Source organism: Diadema antillarum, unplaced genomic scaffold (assembly GCF_040938485.1).
Source record: "Diadema antillarum isolate AM-2024a unplaced genomic scaffold, OU_Dant_1.0 seq00000668_RagTag, whole genome shotgun sequence".
In the NCBI taxonomy this organism is placed as follows: Eukaryota; Metazoa; Echinodermata; class Echinoidea; order Diadematoida; family Diadematidae; genus Diadema; species Diadema antillarum.
The window spans coordinates 358,218-380,817 of NW_027271578.1; the positions used below are offsets into that span (position 1 = coordinate 358,218).

A 22,600-nucleotide genomic window follows, 5' to 3' on the forward strand; every position below is an offset into this window, starting at 1 on the left:
CTCCATATCTTATGACTCATTATAGGACGGGTGTATACTACATTCATATCGCATCGCGTATCGTATAGGACCGATGGGCCTATACCATGCGATGTCGCATATAAGAAACCGTTTTGTAATGCTTGTCTATTTTGTAATGTCAATAATTATCTAATATGATACAAGAAATCTACTTTATCTATTCATGCTCAATATCAACAGTTATGATATCCTGATCCTTCATGATATAATAGGGGAGAGAGGGGATATAGTGCTTTATTAAAACATCGGATAATCTGTCAACTTGCAGGCGATATTAGTGTAAATCTATATGCTCGAATGGTGTGTTGCAATGCTCCAAAATCTTTTTAAATCGAGAACTGATAACTTCCACAACTAACCACAAAAGATTGACCTGTTACGTGTATATCGTTACGAACCCTATACGAAGAGATCATTATAATCGACCTGAAACAACATCGGCAAAAAGAATACACATCAGACAAATGCGACCTGAAATTATTAATAATATGCAGGGCATTATACAGGTAACTTTATTATGGCAGAGATAAATAGTGGCCGTATTTCGTTAAAACATTGTTTAGCTCCGTACATTTTGAGGACCAATACTGCACACTACGAGAAATGATTCATCCCTTTCTTTTACACAGTAAACTCTATGGATCCCAATCTAACAATTCCAATATCTTCTTGTGCTAAAATAGCAAAGATCTCAGAACAGGCATTTGAATAGCAGAGAAAATGGGGCAAAACAATAATATTCACATACTCACCCATCGCGACACATACACCTTACTGCATGATACGCTTTGACATGCCAACAAGCATAACAAGTTGAAGCAAAGCAGGAGAGTAGAGTATAGTTGTTATAATCTGGTACGACTATAACATCGGGTCTATCTATACACAGGTGTACTGCAGTCTGCATGCAAACTTGAACCACGTCGATTTGCTGTTTGCTCTGCTCTTACCGTCTATCGGTATGGTGGAGAGTGATAGGTAATCTATCATCAAGACCCAGCTCTGACAGGCACACTGAGAACTTTTGCCAAAGTACATTGTTATGGGTACTTTAGGGTGGGGTGTAGGGGCCGGGAAGAGAGTTCACATTATGCGATCGTGCAATGACATGTCAGTGTTTTTAATCGATTGATTGGTTTCATTAATTCTGCATTTCTTGTTCATAGCTGCATGGTACATGTATATTTAATGTAACACAAAGTCAACTGAACAAAGTTTTTGAGTATTGTTTTCATCTATCAGTTAAAATATTTAAGAGGTTACTTAATGATTATTGTGTACATTATTCCTTGCTATATACAAAAATCAAGACGAGGTGTTATTTTGGTCATGTTCACATTGAATTACATGTACCTATATCGTCCAAAAGACATTCATGTATTAGCAACTCTAAAAATAACAGAAATGCAAGAGACCATCATCATAAGCAAACTTTTGAAGAAGATGTTAAGTGAGTATTAAACTGCACATATTTATATTTCTTGTATACATTTGTGACAGCTGTGTGGTTGTTTATTCACTAACGTTGATAACCAAGAAGAATGATAAGTGAAGGAAGAATGTATTCCATTTTCTTATCTTTTTATTATGTTATTGCTCTATTCGATTAATCAATCTATTCATTGTTGTCGCTCATTCAAGTCACTTATGTATTCATATAAGTTGTTGTTCTTCTTCTTGGTATATGGTACATGTGTCTGGTTGATACCGTTTGATATACATGTATACTCAATGAGACTTGCTTGAATCCGAGCCATTTGATTGCAAGGTAAGCAGACACGCTCCATTCATTTAAAGTATTATTCAAATACATTTCCAATGGAGTTTGGCAATGTAATTATCTGATTGAGTTTCCGATTATGAATTGGTATACACCATGTAATATATGGCGTGGCTGTCCTCTCCGTTGTTACTTTGTCTTTGTATCAAAAGTAAAATGGAAAGACATGAGGCTTTCACATAATCATGATTTTAACTGCCAACGTTAATTGAACAGTTTAATTTTTTTTCCAATCGTCTGGTATGGAGTGAATGACATTAGTGTAATCTTGCCACAGAGAAACGACTACAAACCATTTCCAATCTGGTTTCAGGAATATGCCTGCAAATTTCAGATAATGTGACGTCGGCCGACCCACCACCTGTCGCCAAAATCCTGCTCCCACAGTGCTTTGTTTAAGATTATTAAGTATGCGATTCATAAAACCTGCCTGTGTATGCATACAGAACCACTGTTTGTTTGCTCATTAAACACGCCTGATGGATAACCATACATACACAGAAAGCAGACTGATATTTCCTTGATGATGCACGGACATGAATTAATATCATGCATGCAAAGAATATAATATATTCTGTTCAGTAGAATTCAATCACCTCAGTAGGCATTAAGACAAATGAAATTCCTTGAGGTTTTTAGAGACAGAAGCCGGATCCCCGAAAAAAAGAGAGAAATTACAAGTGTACATGTCTTGCTTACAGCATTAGCACGAAAATAAATTAATGTACGTACATGTACTGCAGCTGTGGTTAATTATTAATAATAGCTCATGCAGGATGTTCTAGGTGGAGACCGGGGATGGAAAAGTCTGCTACGTTAACTGTGTGTGCATGTGTGTGGTACTGTGTGTGTGTGTGGGGGGGGGGGGGGGGGGACGTTGCAGGATGGATCCTCGACACACTGAAAAACAAAAAATCCAGCTTCACTCTCCGTGTAAGGCAAATTATTAAATGCTGTCAATGGTACAGGAGACGACAGAGAACAGGGGTGGTAGGAGGCATACTGATTATCTTCATGAGTAAAGTTACTGATGCCTTTGTGTGTGTGTGTGTGTGTGTGTGTGTGTGTGTGTGTGTGTGTGTTTCTATGCACTTCATTTCAGTCTAAAAGTTGACATACGAAAGAGGTAAGAACATCATGTTGCCAATGCACTGTATTGAGCTGTGTGAATACAAAGTGTAGCAGTAGCAAAATTCACAACAAACACATATCTTTTCAAGTTACATATACAGAGCACTCCCGTTATAACGAAGTCCCCTGGATCGGAGATGTTCTTTCGTTATATCAAATTTTAGAAATAACCGAACAGTACAGTACATAAATGTATACAGATGATAATTTATTGACCTGAATTTTCACTTCGTTATAACCGTGTTCGTTATAACGGGAGTACACTGTATGTGTGTATATAATGTATCTGGATGGTGGATGGTAATATTAGATGATTTAAAGCGTGAAGCAAAAGTCCTTGTCCCATAATTTAAGAAATGTAGTCTCAAAACAAGTCACACACACACACACACACACACACACTGGGAGAAAAACTGAAAATCACAAGAAACAACTGAATCAATCATCTATGAATGCAGATATTCACACCACTATATAAGAGTATATGAAATCAAGCAATTCTGCAACAATTTCTTTTAGGTTTCAAGCTGTTATTACATTCTTTTTCACTCTGAACAAAAGTCTAAAACAATGGATAAAGATTCAAATACACATAGAATTAATAATTGATAGAAAGTATGTGTACATTAAGACATTGATAAACTTTTCCCCCAAGTTTTTTGTGTTTTCAAGTCAAAGCCCCTTCAATTCAGTACCATGCAACAGCTCAGGTGGTAAAAGCATCCTATCAAACTTGTTGATGACATACAGTGAACTTTGCCTCTGTTGAATCAAAGAAACCAGAGGATGTCCTTGGACTTCTATGAATTCTGACAAATCTATCCATATCAGGTCGAATTTTTTTTTGACTTACCCGATTTTTTGACTGGTGAGATGCCAACTTAGGCGAGATTGACTTGATTTATTGACTTCATTTATATCTTTGAGAACACAATCTCTAGGCCACTGAATGACACCTTGAGAAAATTGACAATTGTTATGAAAACACTTTTTTTTTCTCTGTGTACTTTTGCAATTGTCCACTGTGAAAACATCCCCCCAAAAAGAGAAGAAGCAAAGAGGTAAACTTCACCACTTTTACTATATATGAGCTGATTAATTGAACTGAAACAATCTTGCTTTTGAAAAAAAAATGAACACTTTAGCTTTTCATCAGGCAAAATAATGTGAAATGCCACACAAGCTTTAATGTACATCAGAATCATTGGTTTTCGTTTCTTATGCCATATATTTTCATTCACTTGTCGCTTTTGCTACTTTTATTTAAAAATAACTTTCTCTCTTGGATGAATTCTACTTTAAATAGCATAATGAATATAATCTATGTAGATAGATATATGAAATATACAAGACATGGCAGTATGTCATAAAAATATCTGAGTACTTCGTATTCGATATACCATACATTCCCCTTTTGGAGCAATTCAAGTTTCAATAAATATGTCCTCAAAATAGATTTCTCATCTCTCAATAGAATCAGCATGCAGACATAGGTCTACAGAATGACAGAAACCATTGGCAGACCAATTAAACATGAGGCAGTCCATATGGCTAGCAAACAAGCAACATGAAGCATAAAAGAAAACAACATTAAAAACAGGTAAATTTATTTATAGAACAGTCACATTGGAATGCATATTTGATGTGTGAAGTAATCAGAATTTGAAATGAGCTGCCATATAACATAGGCCATAGGCATAACATAGGCCAATGAATAGAAAATATTTTCAAATGTGAATCTACTTCTGCTCACAAAACCTAAAGGGTAACCTAAAAAGGAGCTGTTAAGATGAATGCCAAAGACAAACATAAAGTAAAGTAGTATGGTAGAAGATAGCCCCTCACACAGGTATCTTGCTAGCTACCCACATAGAGGTATACAGTACACTGTCCAAAGGATGTGTGGAATGCTATTTCAATCATTCTAACTTTAACTCTACCCCTGAACAAATGTGGCCCTGAAATGTGTAGCTGTGTCGTCAACATTTCACACACCAGGCTTACTAAATAGTGAGTGAATAAATGAACCATACTTTACCATTCACTGCACCTCACATTCCTGTAAGAATGTTTAAACCAAAGATTCAAAACAAAATTCCATTTGCTGTCATGGTTATTGTTCCCATCTCTCACTCATCCCTAGAATATGAACATGTAGAATGGTGATATCCAACTGCAAATCTACGCCCCTGCAGTTACCCAGTGCTGTTGTATAGCCACCCCTTTATCAACAGCTGTAAATGTTTTGATGGCGCAGTCACTAATTATTTGGGAATCGTTGCTCATGTTGTTGCAGATCATCTCTCTCAGAGTCTCATATCCAGCCACCGCATCTGATTTTGCTGGGGATGTAGACATCAGTCAGGAAGTTATCTGAGACAGAAGTAAGGCTTTGAATCTCTGCTTTCTGCCCCATTTGCATCATTTCTTGAAGCTGAGAAAAAAAAATATAAACAAAAATCAGTAACAACACAATTTGACTGATCCTCAATGAAACACTGGTAAGAGAGGGAATCAATGGGTCAGCTGATGACAAACTTATCATCATGATTCAAGTCCTCAGGTACTTTAAACACACAGCTTTTTTTTTTCAGATGAAACATACATCTACAGAAAATCAACTTTATATTGTATAAGCTGTTATTTTCTTGAGGGTTTAATTTTTGCGAATTTCGCGAATCACAATTGGAACGCGAATTTAACAACACGCAAATTGTCCTCACGCGCTTTGTTCCAAGAGCATTAACATAAGCGTCGGCGTCGATTCACGAAAACAACATCTCGCGAAAATGTCTATGACCTTGTCATTCGCAAAAATATCTGTACGCAAAAATAACAGCGTATACAGTACTTATATAGTGTAGAGAAAATGACTCTTACTACAAATTTACTCTTTTAGAAGTCAGACTTAACAACTCATTGTAATGTAAAGGAGTAAAGTGTGATTTTTTTTTTTTTAATGTCTGTTCTACTTCACCAAGGTATCAAAACATTGGAACTGATCCCACTACAAATTCATCACACAGTTATCATGGAACAATCCTTGTACGGGGTCATTGTATGCATTGAAGAATGCTTGTATTACATATTGTACTGTAAACATGCTCACTGCTTTGAAAATGAAGGCACACAATCAACTACACGATGCTTATAACATTTGAATGCAGGCAAAACTACAACATGCCTCAATGTAAATGCATCGGGATAAGGTTTTGATATTGGATACTGAGTTTTGGCATTAATCCAGAAAGGTCATAGCTCCAAAGACTTTGTGCTCAGATATATGAGTATCCTCTCCCTTCTCCATACAATTTTTGCCTCACTTGGGTGTCAACACAGGAGTAAGTTGAACCATTGAGACCCTCTCTCCAAAAACACACACACACACATTTTTTTTTTCTCTGTCAATACGACCTTCTTTTACTTTAGTCAACCTGTTGTTCCTTCTTTTGCCAATATGTTCTTTGTCTTGTTGTGAATGTTATTTTTTGTATCGTATCACATTATGTTGTTTTATGCTTCATACCGATAAATGGACTCACTGTACAAAAGCACTGAGGCTGATAGTGTTTTCTTTTAAACCATATTGAAATAAATAAAACAAACACACAAGCATGCAAGCATATAAGTCTGATTTTTCAACCATTAGGGAACTTACAGATGCAAGTGAATAACAGTGGACCTTACCTCTGACATCCAGCGTGGCAGCTCCTTGTAAAAAGGCCTTCTCATCAGCTCTGCGGCTTTCTTCAGGTCGGCCGGAGAGAGTGGAACAAGGGCGCCCTCTGGGAGGCGCAGTCGCTTCACGTCTGAGGGCAGCACCCCCAGCCAGAGCATGGATGGCACCGTCATGCTGTGAGACTCACAGCTCAGGGACTACAGAGACAGAGAGGGCATACAGTGTTTGTGTCATGCTTGTATAGAAGCAGGGGCATGAATGTATTCCCAAGATAAATAGGTGCACCTGGGCCCCATTTCATAAAATACTGCAATGTAATAGCAACTCTTGCTGGAGTGGCAAATGTCATGGTAATGACAAGAATCTAGCTTCTTGATTGGCTGTTGCTATGGGTAGTTGCTATTCTTACAAGACTTGCTATCCTAATGTCTCTTATGAAATGGGGCCCTGAAGATTTATTAACATGTTTGATGCTTTATACTATTGTTCGTTATATCAAAGCTTTTCTTGTGAGATACTAATGTCCTGAAAACATTTAAGTTTAATTTTTTTTTCTAAATTTGAAGCTTTGTCTCCTGTCACCATTAAATCATTGATTCCCGCCAATATATAAATAGATAACACATTTTGTTGTAGTTTACTTTTACCAAAACCACTGTTCTATGTCTGTTATCTTTAAATGCAACATTAAGATTGACTTTACCCTCTCATAAATTTTCAGAGATACAATGGAGTCATTTCACCTACCCGTGACCCAAACTTGTAGACAAAGAGAATTTCAAGACCTGCAAGACAAGAACAAAATAATCAGAATACAATATGAAATAAGAACAATTATGATTTTACATCACAAAATCTATTAGGTTTTTAGGTTCGCCTCTTGCGACAATAGTCTTCATAGCATTTTTTTTTTTGAAATGGCAATCATTCAATCCCTCCATGTTACTATGAAGTCTAGAAGCATAGAATCAAGTTGAATGTAGAATCTTTATATTTCTATAAATTGGAGCTCTTTAATGTGATGTTATTATTTTCCATTTACTATTCAAAGAGGACTTTATTTTACCTGCTTCACTTGAGTCGGAACATACAATTTTTATGTTATAGATTTTAAAGATGAGATTTTTCTCTTAGAATTAGAGACAAATCTATAGATGTGTATCTGGACAGTTCTCTCTTATTTATTTTATAGTATGTCTTGCTTTGTGATAACCAGCCTGTAATGATAATGTAGAGTTATTATTCCTTTCCCACACAGACTCATATAATCAAAAAACAGGAACATTTTTGGTAAAGATTATGATGTCATGAACTATTTTCAATGAATATGAGGTAGGACACACGTATTTTCAAACTCCACTTTGATGTCAAGCAGTAGAATCAACACTTGATTTAAGGCTCAAAAATGTTCATCTTACCATGAGGGTCAGCATCTACTAGAGCCAGGACTGGAATGCACAGAGTATCCCACAGTTTACGCACCATCAGACGAGTGTTGACATCAGGAAAGCCCTTCCCCTGAATACACACATATAAACTTATATGGACAGGAATCCTGACAATTTCTCACAACCACAATGTATGATGATTTTAAAAGCTTGATGATGAGAAAGGAATCTAAACAAACAGATCAATTACTTGTAGTAATCATTCATAGCTGAAAAATCATCTTGTAAATCCCATAACCATGGTGTTTCTACCTTCACTACACTAGTATCCTTTAAAAATATACTTTCTGCCTATAAGCAAATTGTAAAAATATATCTCCTGGTAAAAATAAAATCATTCTTTCCAAACCAGTAAAGGTTATCCAAAAGAAGGTTGATATTATATCTATATAGGTAGAATTTACAAATGCAAGCAACTGCCAAAGGATGTGGTACCAATATTGTCACAGTTTAAGAGGCACATCACATTACAGGATACAGACAATTTACAATTAGTGGAAATGCAACACTGTATGAAAATGAAGCAAAGTCTACTTACAGTCACTATGATGCAATGAGGAATCTTGTCAATCAACCTGTCATCAATGAGCTTTTGAAATGTTGCATCTTTCTCCACTACAAGCACAAATCTTGCAGAGCTTTGAACATCTAATTCAATGTTGCATGATAGGAAGAATAAGCTTTCATGAATATAATGAAAACAATGATGAAAAAGTTTTTCATTGCCTTGAAGATTTATGTCCTCTAAAAATATAATATACACTGCATAATCATCTATACAAAACAAACTAACAAACTAGAGAGGGGCCGTCAAAGGCGGCAGACCCACGCCTAAGTACAAAGTCGGGGTAAACATAATGTGCATTCGGTCATCTACCAGAATTCGGCCACTTAATTGCCAGTGTGCTTTATCACCAGCCAGTGAGTTCTACCAAAGATCGTACACTGAAGTGTACGATCTTTGGTTCTACAGTCACATCACACGCAAATCACATAATTACACATACGGTATTAACACTCATTCACGTACAGGAAAGTCCTTAAGTCTCCTCCAAAAATCCATCGAAAATCCCAAATTCCACCGTCAAAAGTGCAGAATCGGAACTTTTCCAAGCGCGCGCGAATTGAGTCCAGTTTTAAGAGTATTGTCTACGCGACGGGTCGCGGAAAAAGCGCTAAAAATCGAGAAATACGCCGTTTTCTTGCGGGATATTTTGATTATAGCAAGCCGAGAGTGTGATGATATCAAAGGTCGTATGAGTGTACGATCTTTGATGGTATCCACAAAAGCAAAAAAGAAAAACAAAATTTACGTACCCCCTAGGCAATTACCCCTATGATTAGTGTCTACGGGAATTATTCAATGCAAGGGTTGAATGCAAATGTCTACTGCACCAGTATTCGGCCACCAACGAGCGCCGCAACGTCCCCGGTGCAATTTTGCACCAACAGTGTAGAGCGCGATGCATTTTCAGCGGCCTTGCACACGCATTGACATTGAGCACGCATATCGTGCAGTGTGACTGCGACCGAGCAAAATGCTCCTCCAACGAAAAAAACAATCAATGTTAATTTGAAAAATCATCAAATATCAAAGGTCGTATGAGTGTACGATCTTTGATGGTATCCACAAAAGCAAAAAATAAAAACAAAATTTACGTACCCCCTAGGCAATTACCCCTATGATTAGTGTCTACGGGAATTATTCAATGCAAGGGTTGAATGCAAATGTCTACTGCACCAGTATTCGGCCACCAACGAGCGCCGCAACGTCCCCGGTGCAATTTTGCACCAACAGTGTAGAGCGCGATGCATTTTCAGCGGCCTTGCACACGCATTGACATTGAGCACGCATATCGTGCAGTGTGACTGCGACCGAGCAAAATGCTCCTCCAACGAAAAAAACAATCAATGTTAATTTGAAAAATCATCAAAATACGGGCCAGTTTGTGATGACGGAGAACGAACTTTCATAAATCTAGAAGGACATAGTCCCTCAAATAGGCCTAAACGTAAATTTCGGAATTCTTACGAACATTTGAGCAGCGAAGTCGGATCGTTGGGGAGTTTATGTCTTCGTATGGTAGCGGAAAATCGCAAAGTGAGAAACGGGAAATTTTCGGAATGGTCACTATAGACCGATTCAAGCGACTGTTCATGGAAGTGCGCCCTCTTAAGGCGACGCCATAACTGGGGGCCAACCAGGCCGGGTCGGCAAGCGCCCTGGGTGCGTTGCAAGGGTGCCAGCGGCAGCCAGTGCTTTTACCACCCGGCGCCAGCCGGCCAGCTACTGTATCTCTGGCAGCGGTCGACGCGTCTGGCTTTGTTACAACTGCAGTTTTTCCCCTCGCTCATTTAAAAATCCGCGGTCCAACAGTGATAAGCGAAATTCGTGAAAATTAGACAACTTATACCGAGCATGAGCGTATGGGTAGGTGACATACAGCTGTAGCCAAAACTTGAATTTCAAGGTAAATATCGGTACGATCCGGTACGATCCTGCATACAGACTCTTCTTGGCGATGACATGGGTAGGGCCTACTCGCGTGTATTATAAAACCTCTTATACATAGGCCTAGGCTTATTCACATTTGTGTGAGAGAAGGAAAACCACTGGGGAGAACTATGGCTAGGCGTAGGCAGACGTCTTGCGAGTATTAAGCCTAGACTGTTGAGAAGTTAAATGATATAATTACATACATAGACACTCTATGATGAATCAGAATTTTGAGCTAGATATGCCGCTATAGATTACAACTTTTCAGTTAACTAAACATTTCTACTAATTCTAGGCTCTTGCTCAGCGGGCCGGGTAAAATCTGTCTAACGTTAGATCTTGTCTAGAATTCCAGGCAAGAGTCCAGACTAACAACATAGACCTATTCACTTCTAGAACCCCGGGCCTACATCCTTTATCATTTTCGGTTGTCGCTAACTGTAAAGTGCTTGTCATATTAATGATAGACACTAATAAACTTTGGAAAGTAGTGCACCAAGCATTAATCTTAACTTGTCTTCTAAAATGAACAACATATTTTACGAATATGCATTGATAGCATTGATGAAATAATAAAAACATCTAGTAGGCATAGGCCTATAACTCTGTTTCGAAATCTGTGCATTTTTATACCGTAACTGTTGTATTTCACTTGTCTCTAATGTAGCTAGGTCTAATTTATCAGGCGTCAGTGGTGAATGAATTTCACACACTGCCATGCACCTTAAATTTGCGTTTTTTCTGTTTTTTTTTTTTGTGTGTGTGTGTGCACCCAACAACTGTATAATATATTTTCCTGACCCTTTGAAGTTTTCATTGTGTATCAATATGTCTGAATCATTTAATTTGTTCAAAAGAAATGCAGGGAAAGCCGCTGAAAGACTTTCGCACAGTAGGTAAACAATCACAATATAAGAGCGGCGGCCGCCGGCGCAGCGGCTATACGGGGGCCGCCCGGCTAACTATGCGCGATGGATACGCTCTAGGCCGCTGAGCTGCAAGTGCAACTCGCTGGGTAGCTAGCTCGCTGTTGGCCCCCAGTTATGGCGACCGCTATAGCGCCGCTAGCGGCAGTAGGTGAATAGGACCTCGAAATTGAATCGGTCTATACCATGGGGTCAAAACTTCAAGGTAACACAGAATTTGCAAGGGTCAACCGATTATCACCAAAATCTAATCGATTCTTTCCTGTCGTTATCCAAACATTCCCTGAACATTTCGTGCAAATCCGTTTACCCGTTCTCTTGTTATCTTGTACACAAACAAACAAACAAACAAACAAACAAACAAACAAAAAAACAAAAAAACAAACAAACAAACAAACAAACATACGGAACCCTTTACATAACCCCCTGCCGATTTTCATCGGCGTGGGTAACAAACAAACAAACAAACAAACACTTTTCCAAACTACATAATTATGTGATTCTCATGGTTGTCAGTTCCCCTATAATGTTACTTGCAATATACACTCATACATACATTCACGGATACACAATACACACATGCATGCACGCACACACACACACACACACACACACACCCGTTCAATGCACAACTGTTACTGGTTCCAAAATACAGTGTTATTGTTCGGTTGAAACTTGGCGCAAAACCCGTATTCGCCAAGCAAATGCATAGGCTACCTGATAAATCACAGTATCTTTAAAGCTTCAGTAGATATGAACTTATTCATGATTAGCAATTCTGTGTCAGTTGCGGCAGAATTAAAGATGTACAAATCTCTCTGCATTTGAGATCAGTTGAACACTTTTATTCAGAATGTAAATAGGGTTAATGAAAGCATTTGAGATCAGTTGAACACTTTTATTCAGAATGTAAATAGGGTTAATGAAAGCATGATATGACCAGAAAAGAACAAAACAACTCCACATTTAAGCAGCCACAATACAAGCAAGTAGACAAATGATAAAGAATGCAATAACAGTGTTTAGCATGCAAAACACAATGGAAAATGACCAAAATCTATTATGCAAAATATTATGCTGTATATTATTCTAAACAAGAAAAGGATACTTGATATGCAGTCCACATGATTGGGCACTGGTGTTCCCTGTGGAGCAAATGACATTGTAAAAATAAATCATGACAGAATGACTTCATGTCTATGTACAGCTGGAAAAGACATAAACATTTTTAGTAATGTTTAGGGGACATTGATTGAATGTAATCGAAGAAAAGATGTCAGTTGCAATTGATTTCATAAATGAGGACTAACTGTAAAGAATTTGTTAAAGGACAAGTTCACCTTCATAAACATAAGGATTGAGAGAATGCAACAATAATAGTAGAACACATCAGTGAAAGTTTGAGGAAAATTGGACAATCGATGCAAAAGTTATGAATTTTTAAAATTTTTGTGTTGGAACCGCTGGATGAGGAGACTACTACAGCTTGTGAGTCATACGCGTACAACAGTATAAAGAAAATGTAAAAGAAAATTCCACATATTTTCACTTTTTTCGCATAATAAAAAAAGCACTTGACTTGCCTCTTTCTAAAGGCGGGGGGAATAATATTACCCATAACATTTGTCGGTAACGAGACAGGGGAATGTGTACTTCTTTCAAAAGATGGGATTTTGTGAAATTCTCTTTATATTTTCCTTATATTGTTGTACGCATGTGACATCTAAGTTATACATACACTGCAGTAGTCTTACTCATCCAGCGGTTACTGCACAAAAACTTCAAAAATTCATAACTTTGGAACGGATTGTCTGATTTTCCTCAAACTTTCACTGATGTGTTCTACTAATATTGCTACATTCTCTCAATCCTTATGTTTATGAAGGTGAACTTGTCCTTTAAGTCTTCTCCATCTATAATGACATGTGCCAAGATACAATGAATAATAATCTATTATTGTGCCTTTACTTAATTGACAAAAATGATTAAGCCACTCAGATTCAACTCACTGTTGTAGCTGAGCCACATTCGATGAAATTCCCATCACCATCTGTAAATCTGAGATCACCAAACAGACTGCCCTTCTGTGTTGCAAGCTGTGAATGAAAAAAATAATGACATTTTGTGTGTGGTGCATGAGATTTGTTTGCCTTTACCCATTCATACATTTTATAAGTGTTAAATCACCAGATGAAGATCCATCTCCCGACGATCAGATTTATCTGTCAGAATTCTGGTTGTGTGATATGCATTTGCCTATCAATCTTACCTGCGCATGTTATCACATGTATTCAACCGCATTACAGTTTGCCACTCCTTTTGTGTGCTATTCAACACTATCAGAGCCTAAAAAACATAAGATTTTGGGCATTGTCATTCTTTTCTATTACCTAGTTAATATTCATAAGCTGAGAGATGTGTTTACAAAAAAAAAAAACAATTAAAAGCAAAAAAAAAAAACAACAACTTTCATCAGCATACGAACTAAACGGAGACTTGGTAGATGAACTTTATGTTTTGCTTAAAAACTTCAATTGTTTTTTTTTTTGGTCCTTTTTTTACATCTCTTGAAAGCATTTTAACCTGTTGAGGATGGGCTGATTTTGCTACAACACACGTTTCCCATAGACACCTGCCCGAGCATACTCTGGACTCGTCTTCAACGGATTAATGTTGCCAGTGCATGCAAATCGCCATAAGCTTTCAAATATTTCCTTAATGCAACCGGTGAGGTGGAAGAGAGAACCACCTCCCTGATGCAACATTACATCCCCTAGTAAACAAGACAATGACAAACATGAAACTAAAAATAGTGTTATCAGGCCATCCTGATCCATTACAGGAGTTCATTCTGGGTAACTGGGCTAGAAAGTGGGGGAAAAATATTCTTACCACATGCAAGCATCTCCTCGGTACCTGCAGCATGCAGCTCAAGTTATCCAATATGACATCAACTGTGGACTGGCTCCTGAAAGATCCTACATCACTGTAGTACAAATCTCTGAGAAAATAATAAATAAATGTTAATAAAATGGCCAGTAACAAGATAATTAGTACAATCTTCCATAGAAATTAGCCACTATAAGACTTTTTTCTTTATTCTTCTTGCACACTTTGGAAGTGAATATAGATGTGTTTTCCTGCCAAGATACGCACACATTATACCCAATAGGATTTCTTTGTTTGTTAATTTTACATGCACACATTAGGCTGTAAAAGTACCGTTTTCAATTTCCAATTCATTACAATATGGAAAATAACAATCTTGAGTTATATTTTTTGAATGAGCTTCAGCTTTATGACATTTTCAATTCAATGTGGTGGAATTATTGAAAACAAGTCCATTCACACCAACAGTACATCAATAACTGCTCACTAAACTTATTGTGACAAATGGTGATTATACTCGCCTGCTGGAACTGAAGGATGGCATGACAGTAAACCTATGCAATAAATTTTCTGCTTTGTGAAAATGATATGTGCACATTAAAGAAATGTGGAAACAGATATAGAGATGAGATAGTTACACATTCCTGTATTGTAAGATATATGGCCAAATTGCCTTTACCGCATGAACTCTTTGTGGTTAAGATTTATGCCCCGATACTAAATTGACAAAATGATGTGCATGTTAAATATTGAATGTTTCCTATATATAGTGGCATTAACCTTTTAAACTGCAGGGCTCGACCTTAACTTTTTTTTTCTAGGAAGCCAGCCGGGCTCCTCAGGGACCTTTTTAGGGAGCCAAATTGAGTTTTAGGGAGCCACGTTTCCCTCAGTCACAATCAGCAGTAGAGGTCTATTACATGTATTAACCTGGTGGAGAAGATTTCATTTAGATGTAACATTACTGACATCCGATCGAACCAGTAGGAAGTGCATATGGTGTGATACTGTTGTAACGTGACACAATATGTACTCTGTTCAATAGCACCTTGAGTATCTTTTTTTTTTTGGTAGAAATGAGCGCTTTATAAGAGTCTCACTATTATTATTACTATTATCATTATGGTGTTCATGTATCAAACTGCTACCCAACAAACTTTCCAACTGTAGATCTTTCACTTCTTGACAAGCTTTCTTGCAGCATTACACTTGTCTTTTTTTTCCTATACATACATAACCTTTGAATGTGAAAATCAAGTCATGTTGAATGGAAGTGGCTATGAATTTATATGTATTCTTCTTTCACAGACAGCATGTAAAGAATACACTTACCTCTTTGTGGAGTATGTGTTGGTTTGCACCAGTCTGTAGCACATTGCCAGAACCTTCAACATCAGGGCTATGGAGAGACCACAAAGGAATCAAGAGAAGGGACAATGTACAATTACTAAACAAATGATTACTAACACATGCACTTATAATGCCAATGATGTAAATGTACAATACCACACTTCACAATTTTCAGTTAAGCACTGTAAATCTTAAAAAAAAAAAATGTTAATGCAGAGACTCCAACTCTCCCGTTTTCGACGGGAGATCTCCCGCCAAAAACCCATTTTTGCAAAATTTCCCGTTCTCCTGCTTGAGATTTAATTTCTCCTGCCTTGGCTCTGTGTCTCCCGTTGGAAAGGATTTCTTACTTATTGCTATTGTAAGTTGAAAAAATAAGCCTTAGATAGCACCAGTGAGCATCTAGAACCCTAGGAACTTAGCGCTTCGCACACATCAACTTGGAGTCTCCCGTTTGCTAGGGGTTTCAGGCGGGAGAATCTCCAGATCAGAAGGTGCTTTGGGTTGGAGTCTCTGTTAATGTGAAATACATATTGTTTTATGTACAAGTGTTTGTGTGTCATTGGCATTTAATCTATCTACTGATGGCAGGGACTGACATGAATTGTTCTCAATACAATCTGGAATACCCGAAACCAGGCAGACGTACCAAACTTGTTGGTAGAGGCAAAGACATCAAACCGAACCTCAGTAGTCTTTCCATTATCCTTCATCTCAAGGCCAACATCTTCACTGAAACTTAAAGTTTGAAAGAGAGAAAAAAAGAATGCATATGAGGAGAAAAAATTTGCACGTATGCTTTACAAATAATTTGAATTTTAAATATATTCTATTTGCATTTACGTCAACAATTTTAACTCTTATTGCAACTATCTTGGAAAGTGAAGCACTTTCATGTCATTTTACATCTTCTTTGTAAATTGGTCATGTCATGTTTACATCTTGAATTAGCTTCCAAGATTGTTTAAGAACAAAATAAATTTTATGTATGTATGCTTGTGTTGGTTTTTTTGTGTACTACAGGCATCAATATCATCAAATTTTAAAACCAAAAGTCTGCATGCTCAGCTCATGTAACAAACAGCATGTTAAGTTGAAGTAGTTTGGTCAAAAGCCACAAGTACCAAAGCCTAACCAAGTCTATAAAATAAAATAGAATTAGGAATATGAATGGAAAGTGGGCCATTGTGAGGTAACCCCCATATACATTGTAGCACCTGCAAAGTAAGGTACTATCAAGGAGGTTCAAGAGAATGGAGTCACGACTGTCTTATTTCCTTTGCTAGATGTTCGATGCCGCCGCTCAGAAATATTTGAAGCATGTGCCAAACAGGATCTGCCACGCAGATATGAAGACAATTGACTCGTATCTCATTGCATAATCACCAGCCACGTAAAGGAAGATATGTCTTTGTGATGGCAATTACTTTTCGCTATCCCTTCTTATACAGGGTAGGTGGTACAGACACGAGGATGTGCGAATAGAAATTGCGCAAAAAATGCTGAAATAAAGATCAAAATTACCCGACTGGGCATACCCGGGCACTAATCTGATATATCTATTAATAAAGAATTATAATTGAAGATTATTCCAGGTCAGTTTTATTTGTCGGAATTAAGCGGAAAAGTGATAAAACCGGCTTTCCATGATGGTACAGTTTTAAACATTTTCACATGATACAGCTCTGATTCACACTTTTGCACAAATTTCTGCACGGGATTAATTTTTGTTTTACATGCTTTATCATTAAGTGAAATTTCATTTCATTTGATAAATAAATAAGTGAAATTTCATTTCATTTAATAAATAAATAAGCAAAATATGGCCAATATTATGTTAATGTTCAAAATGAATCTTCAGATTGCTCAGCAAGACGGCGGCTTCGAACATCGATCATCAAAGTCACAAATGCACCTGTGAAATTCTTTTGTACATCAATAGAAATCTGACAACTGTTTGAATAATTACAGCCAGTTGGAACTCCAACTCTTAAACCTCCTTGGTACTATTCTGCACAACAAGCTGTACACTGCAAAAAATTTCTTTATTTCTGCACTGCATCTTCACATTACTGGGGCACATATAGGGGCTTCATACATTTTGCTTCTTATTTCTGAAACTTTTTGAGTGATACAGGTTACATGAAATATTTGGGATAATGCTATACATACAATTCACTACAATAAGAAAATGACCTAACATACCAGAACACTCAGGCAAAAGTAAAATAGAATGGAACATACTCAATACACTCCCAGCTGTTTGTGCGACTGTATCTGAGTGATGGCGCTCTTCCACTTGATATGGATGTGACAACGCTCTCGACTACATTCTCAATGCGAGACAAGACCTCACTTCTGCAAAGGATTATGTCCAATGATTGGTATGAATGAAAATGAATAAGTAGAAAGTAAAATGCAAATAAAATTTGTATGGTTCAAGGCAATATGCTGCTACATTGATATTCAAATCCATTGTTACTCTTAGCAAAATATAGATATACTGATATATTGCAAAACTTTGCTTTTCCCTCACATTCATATACTAGTTAGTAATGAAATGTATGTTATGCATGGTGCATGCTGTATTAGTTCAACATTTCACTTCTGACATTATGCTTTTGTTCAATTGGAAAAACACGAATATTAAACTCCTTTTATTGGTTATCTATGTAGCTGGTTCACAAAAAGTAATCATTTATTTCAAATTGTTTTGTGCATGACTATGTGATTTACAATTTATAATACTTTCCTTGAATCCCATGTGATGAAATCTACTTATGAGTGTAATAGTACATATTCACAACAATAAAGATCAAAACAAGGAAGAATATCAAATACTAAAATTCACTTTCTCACTTACTGACACAGGTACAAACACATACAAACAGTACTAGAAGTTTGTAACAAAAAAATTGACAACTACAAAGAACAGTAAAAATGTACCCATTGTTGTCCTCTACAATTTTGATAGCTAAATCTTGGCTTTACTCAAAGGATGCTTACTGGCTGATGTCTTGACTGCGCACAGGTTGTTTTTTGCTGGCTAGCCCACACGCGGTTTGATAGACCTGGTTCCGGAGCTTCCTGGCCCGGTCCTCGTTGCGTAAAGTTGCCGTGAGACTGTCAATGCGGGCCCAAAAGTCATTGTCAATCATGCTATGAAAGGGGCTTGACGATAGGCCTGTCAGATGACTCTTTCCAAGTTCTGGAGGGAGAGAGTACATGTAAATTAAATGATTTGAGACATACACTGACTGTTGTATGGATATTACCTGTGATGTTAACATAAGCATCAAAGATGAAGACATTGCCATCACTGAATACATCTTTTTCTAGTGGGATGGAGTGAAAATGTGGCCATAAAGTCAGGTGCGACTCTTCACTGTGATGCTACTGCCACTGCACTAGATATTGCCTAGTAGTACCGTACCCATGGATAGATGCAAAGGCAAGAATCTTGCCACTAACAGTTAGCACCATGCAGGGACTGTAGTTATTATTTGTTATATACAAGGTAAATCACAAATACAAAATAATTTTGTGTGCAATTATTTGATCTATATTTGTAACAAAAAAAATAAGAAAAAACACATCAAAGAAAGAAAAATTGATTGATTGATAATTGTGCTGGCAGTAGGAGACATATTGTCCTCAGAAAGATTCTAACAAAAAAGGGGTCCAATATATCTTGTGTCAGGTGGTCATTCATCAGTGTTTGAATTCAGACATTCCCCTGCACTCAAAAAGTCTCGTTTTCAGACAGATTGAGATCAAGTAAACAATGCTGACAAAGTGTCAATAAATGAAAGGACTTTTCCTACAATTGCTACATAAACTAGCTAGTCTGTGTAGTGTGTTCTATCTACTCTGCAACTATTTCTAGTAACGTTAGATCTAATGGTTATAGGCCTAATGTTAAGTTTAATTCAAGTTTGAGTTTTAAGTTTCTTAAAGATAGGAATCTAGGAAAATTGATTTTATTTGAAAATATAAATTTAAATTCTTCTATTGACAGCCAACTGACAATGAAAATACACTGTATAAAGGTTTGAAATCAGACTCAGAGAGCAAACTTCCAACCTGTTGAGGATGAGTCCCGAGTATACAAGTGGGAAATAGCATGTTCCCGCCCTCAATAGGTTTGAAAGAGGTAGTCCAATGGCAAGATCCTGTGCTGGGAAAGAGTTCTTTACAGTCAGTAGGCCCTAAAGTTAGTTCCATTCCTCTATTCTCAACTAACCTTTGCTTGGCTATGGAAATAAAACCCAACAATCATGAACTAGATTTAGGGCCTACCGTACTATAGTTCTAAATGTTCAGTTATTAAATCCTTCAATGGGACAACCCTAAACCACATTCTACCCCCAAATCCTTGCCAAGTTTTAACCGACCAGTGATAAAAGACAGTCTGACTGAGTATGATTTACATGAATTTACCTATGAAGACGCCGGCCTGGACGCCTAGCAAATTAAATGTATGCTAACCCGTTAGAACCATGGAGCTACAATTTGTAGATTCTAACGCTACAAACAAAAACCCTGGAGTGGAGCTACAGAACTTAGGCCACTCAACAGATTAAGCCTGGTATTTTGGCAAGCTCAGCATGTTGTCTTTGCTCCACAGCCCAGGATGGTTGATTTATGCAATCTAACACAGTGTTGGATCAAATTAATTATGCTAGCTGCTGTATCCAGTGGTCATTTAGTTTAGACTTGAAAGTGTTAAGTGATGTTGCCTCGACAGTATCGACACTATCGAAGACCATTCCAACAATTCACTGCTCTCTGACTGAAAGAGTTTAACCTCTTTACATAGGCCTAACCGCTAATAGGAATTAGATTTACATCTCACTTGTGCAGCACCTTCCCTGTAACTCTAACTTAACACTAACACTTAAACAGTTAGAAACATTAACTGAAGAAAGAGAACTGGATCAAAATTTTCGGTAATCATGTAGAAATGCACACCATGCACACCTACCATTTCCTTCCTTAATTTGTCGATAAAAACTTCTCGTGGCAATCAGAAATGTCAAGATGAACCATATCTGATGGTTTCATGAAATTTCATAGCCAATTACAGAAGAAAAGTAGCTAATTTTGACTCAAAAGTACGCCGATCGACGGCTGTATCAGCGTAGCATGATTGATGATCGATTATGGGGAAAAGCGATATAATGATGATGATCGATCGTTATAGTCTGTGATACAGCCGCTTGTTTGGTGTTTAACCACAATAATTACGTCGGCTTAACAGTAAAAAGTTTAAGAAAGAAAGTGATTTCGATGCGTCTGTTTTTTGTTGTTTTAGTTAATTTTCTCCTGCGTGCTGCGTTTGACTGTATACAAACATTGTATCTGTCAACTTATTTTGCTGACTGAATGATGGGAGGATAATGTGTGTACAAAACAATAAAAGATAATAAAATGGACCTTACTACGGAAACAAAAGCAAATATTGGGGTTGCAGTTCTTGTATAGGTATATATTGTTTGTTGGTTTATTGTCTTATTATTTTCTGTGATACTGTTGTAACGTGACACAATATGTACTCTGTTCTATAGCGCCTTGAGTATCTTTTTTAGGTAGAAATGTGCGCTCTACAAGAGTCTCACTATTATTATTATTATTATACATAATTAATAAAATGAAATGGAATAATGAATAGCGTTACTATCATAAACACAATAATTTATACTATAAATTGAACTTATCAATTAAAAACATACATTTAATACCATTTACCATCACCAGAAACAAACAACAAATCCCCTTCGAATTCAACTTCCTCCTCATCTTCTTTTCTCTCTCTTTCTCTCTCTCCCTCCTTCTAATAGCCTTACTCTTTTCTTCCACTTTTCCTTCCACCTCATTCTTTTCCCTTCAACATTATTCAAATTAAATCATTAACTTTTGTCATGATAAAATTAATACTTGCCACAATTTCTAAAGGAAGGACGTCTAAATCCTGGTATGAATAATCTGTATCAATAATTTAAGTAGTGATAATCATGATAGTGGCAATGAAAAGAATGAGAAAAAATACGAAAATGAAAATAGATCTAGGGCCCACACGTATTGCACAAGTCGTGTTAATATTGTTAGTAAGCGGCTAATTAGAGACTACCAGAATCGATTATAATCGTTGACATCGTTCTGTGTGAAATCGATGCACTGCTTACTACGTCGGAACTATGATCGCGACCGACGTACTTTTCAACTCCGATTTCTCATTTTTCTTCCCTTTTCGGCTTTCTAATTCTATGAAAACTCTCTGATATGGTTGAATTTAGCATCTCCAAGAGCTGCACAAAATTTGATTGACAAACGGCGAAGCGAACGGTAGGTGTGCATTTCTACATGATTAGGCTACCAAATTTTCCATATCAATGCATTCATGCTCAATCTTGAAGATTTGAATCATTTCTGCACGTTCACGTCAATTATATTCGAGGGAAGGAATTCCCGAACTAACAGTTAACAAAAAGTTAGACTTAACTAGATCTAACATGTTAGAGGCTTGACTCTCTGAGAATATGACAGTGTCCACTTCAGATACCAACTTTGACGATCTCCTCTGTTGTTAGCTCTGAACCGGTTTAACCGATTCAAGCTGTTTTGCATCATTCTTTGTAAGTTCATTCCACACACAAGAACAAACAACATTCCAAGACAAGAGCGGTCCTATGACTAACACAGGTTAGGCCTACGCTACAGTCAAACAAACACTTTAAAAATTGTGTTCAATAATGTTAGATTCAAATCAGAGTCTAGAACGAACCACATGGGGAAAAAGAATTCAAGAAAAAGGAACTCTCGTGTCGTCCGTCTTTAGATAACTAACGTTAGAACTCTAACTTGTTAATACTAGATGCG

General features: G+C 37.1%; 1 protein-coding gene across 1 annotated transcript; it reads right to left on the reverse strand.

Annotated features, from left to right (window-relative positions):
• Positions 1–5,246: 5,246 nt before the first annotated feature.
• Positions 5,247–18,879, reverse strand: LOC139736863 (meiotic recombination protein SPO11-like). Its single transcript, XM_071647525.1, has 12 exons — positions 18,728–18,879; positions 17,966–18,079; positions 16,371–16,459; positions 15,704–15,770; positions 14,375–14,483; positions 13,492–13,578; positions 12,591–12,627; positions 8,598–8,707; positions 8,030–8,129; positions 7,359–7,396; positions 6,620–6,808; positions 5,247–5,366 (listed from the first exon to the last, which is right to left on the reverse strand). Exons 1-12 carry the CDS (start codon positions 18,877–18,879, stop codon positions 5,247–5,249), a joined length of 1,212 nt encoding a protein of 403 aa, XP_071503626.1.
• Between the last annotated feature and the right edge of the window lie 3,721 nt (positions 18,880–22,600).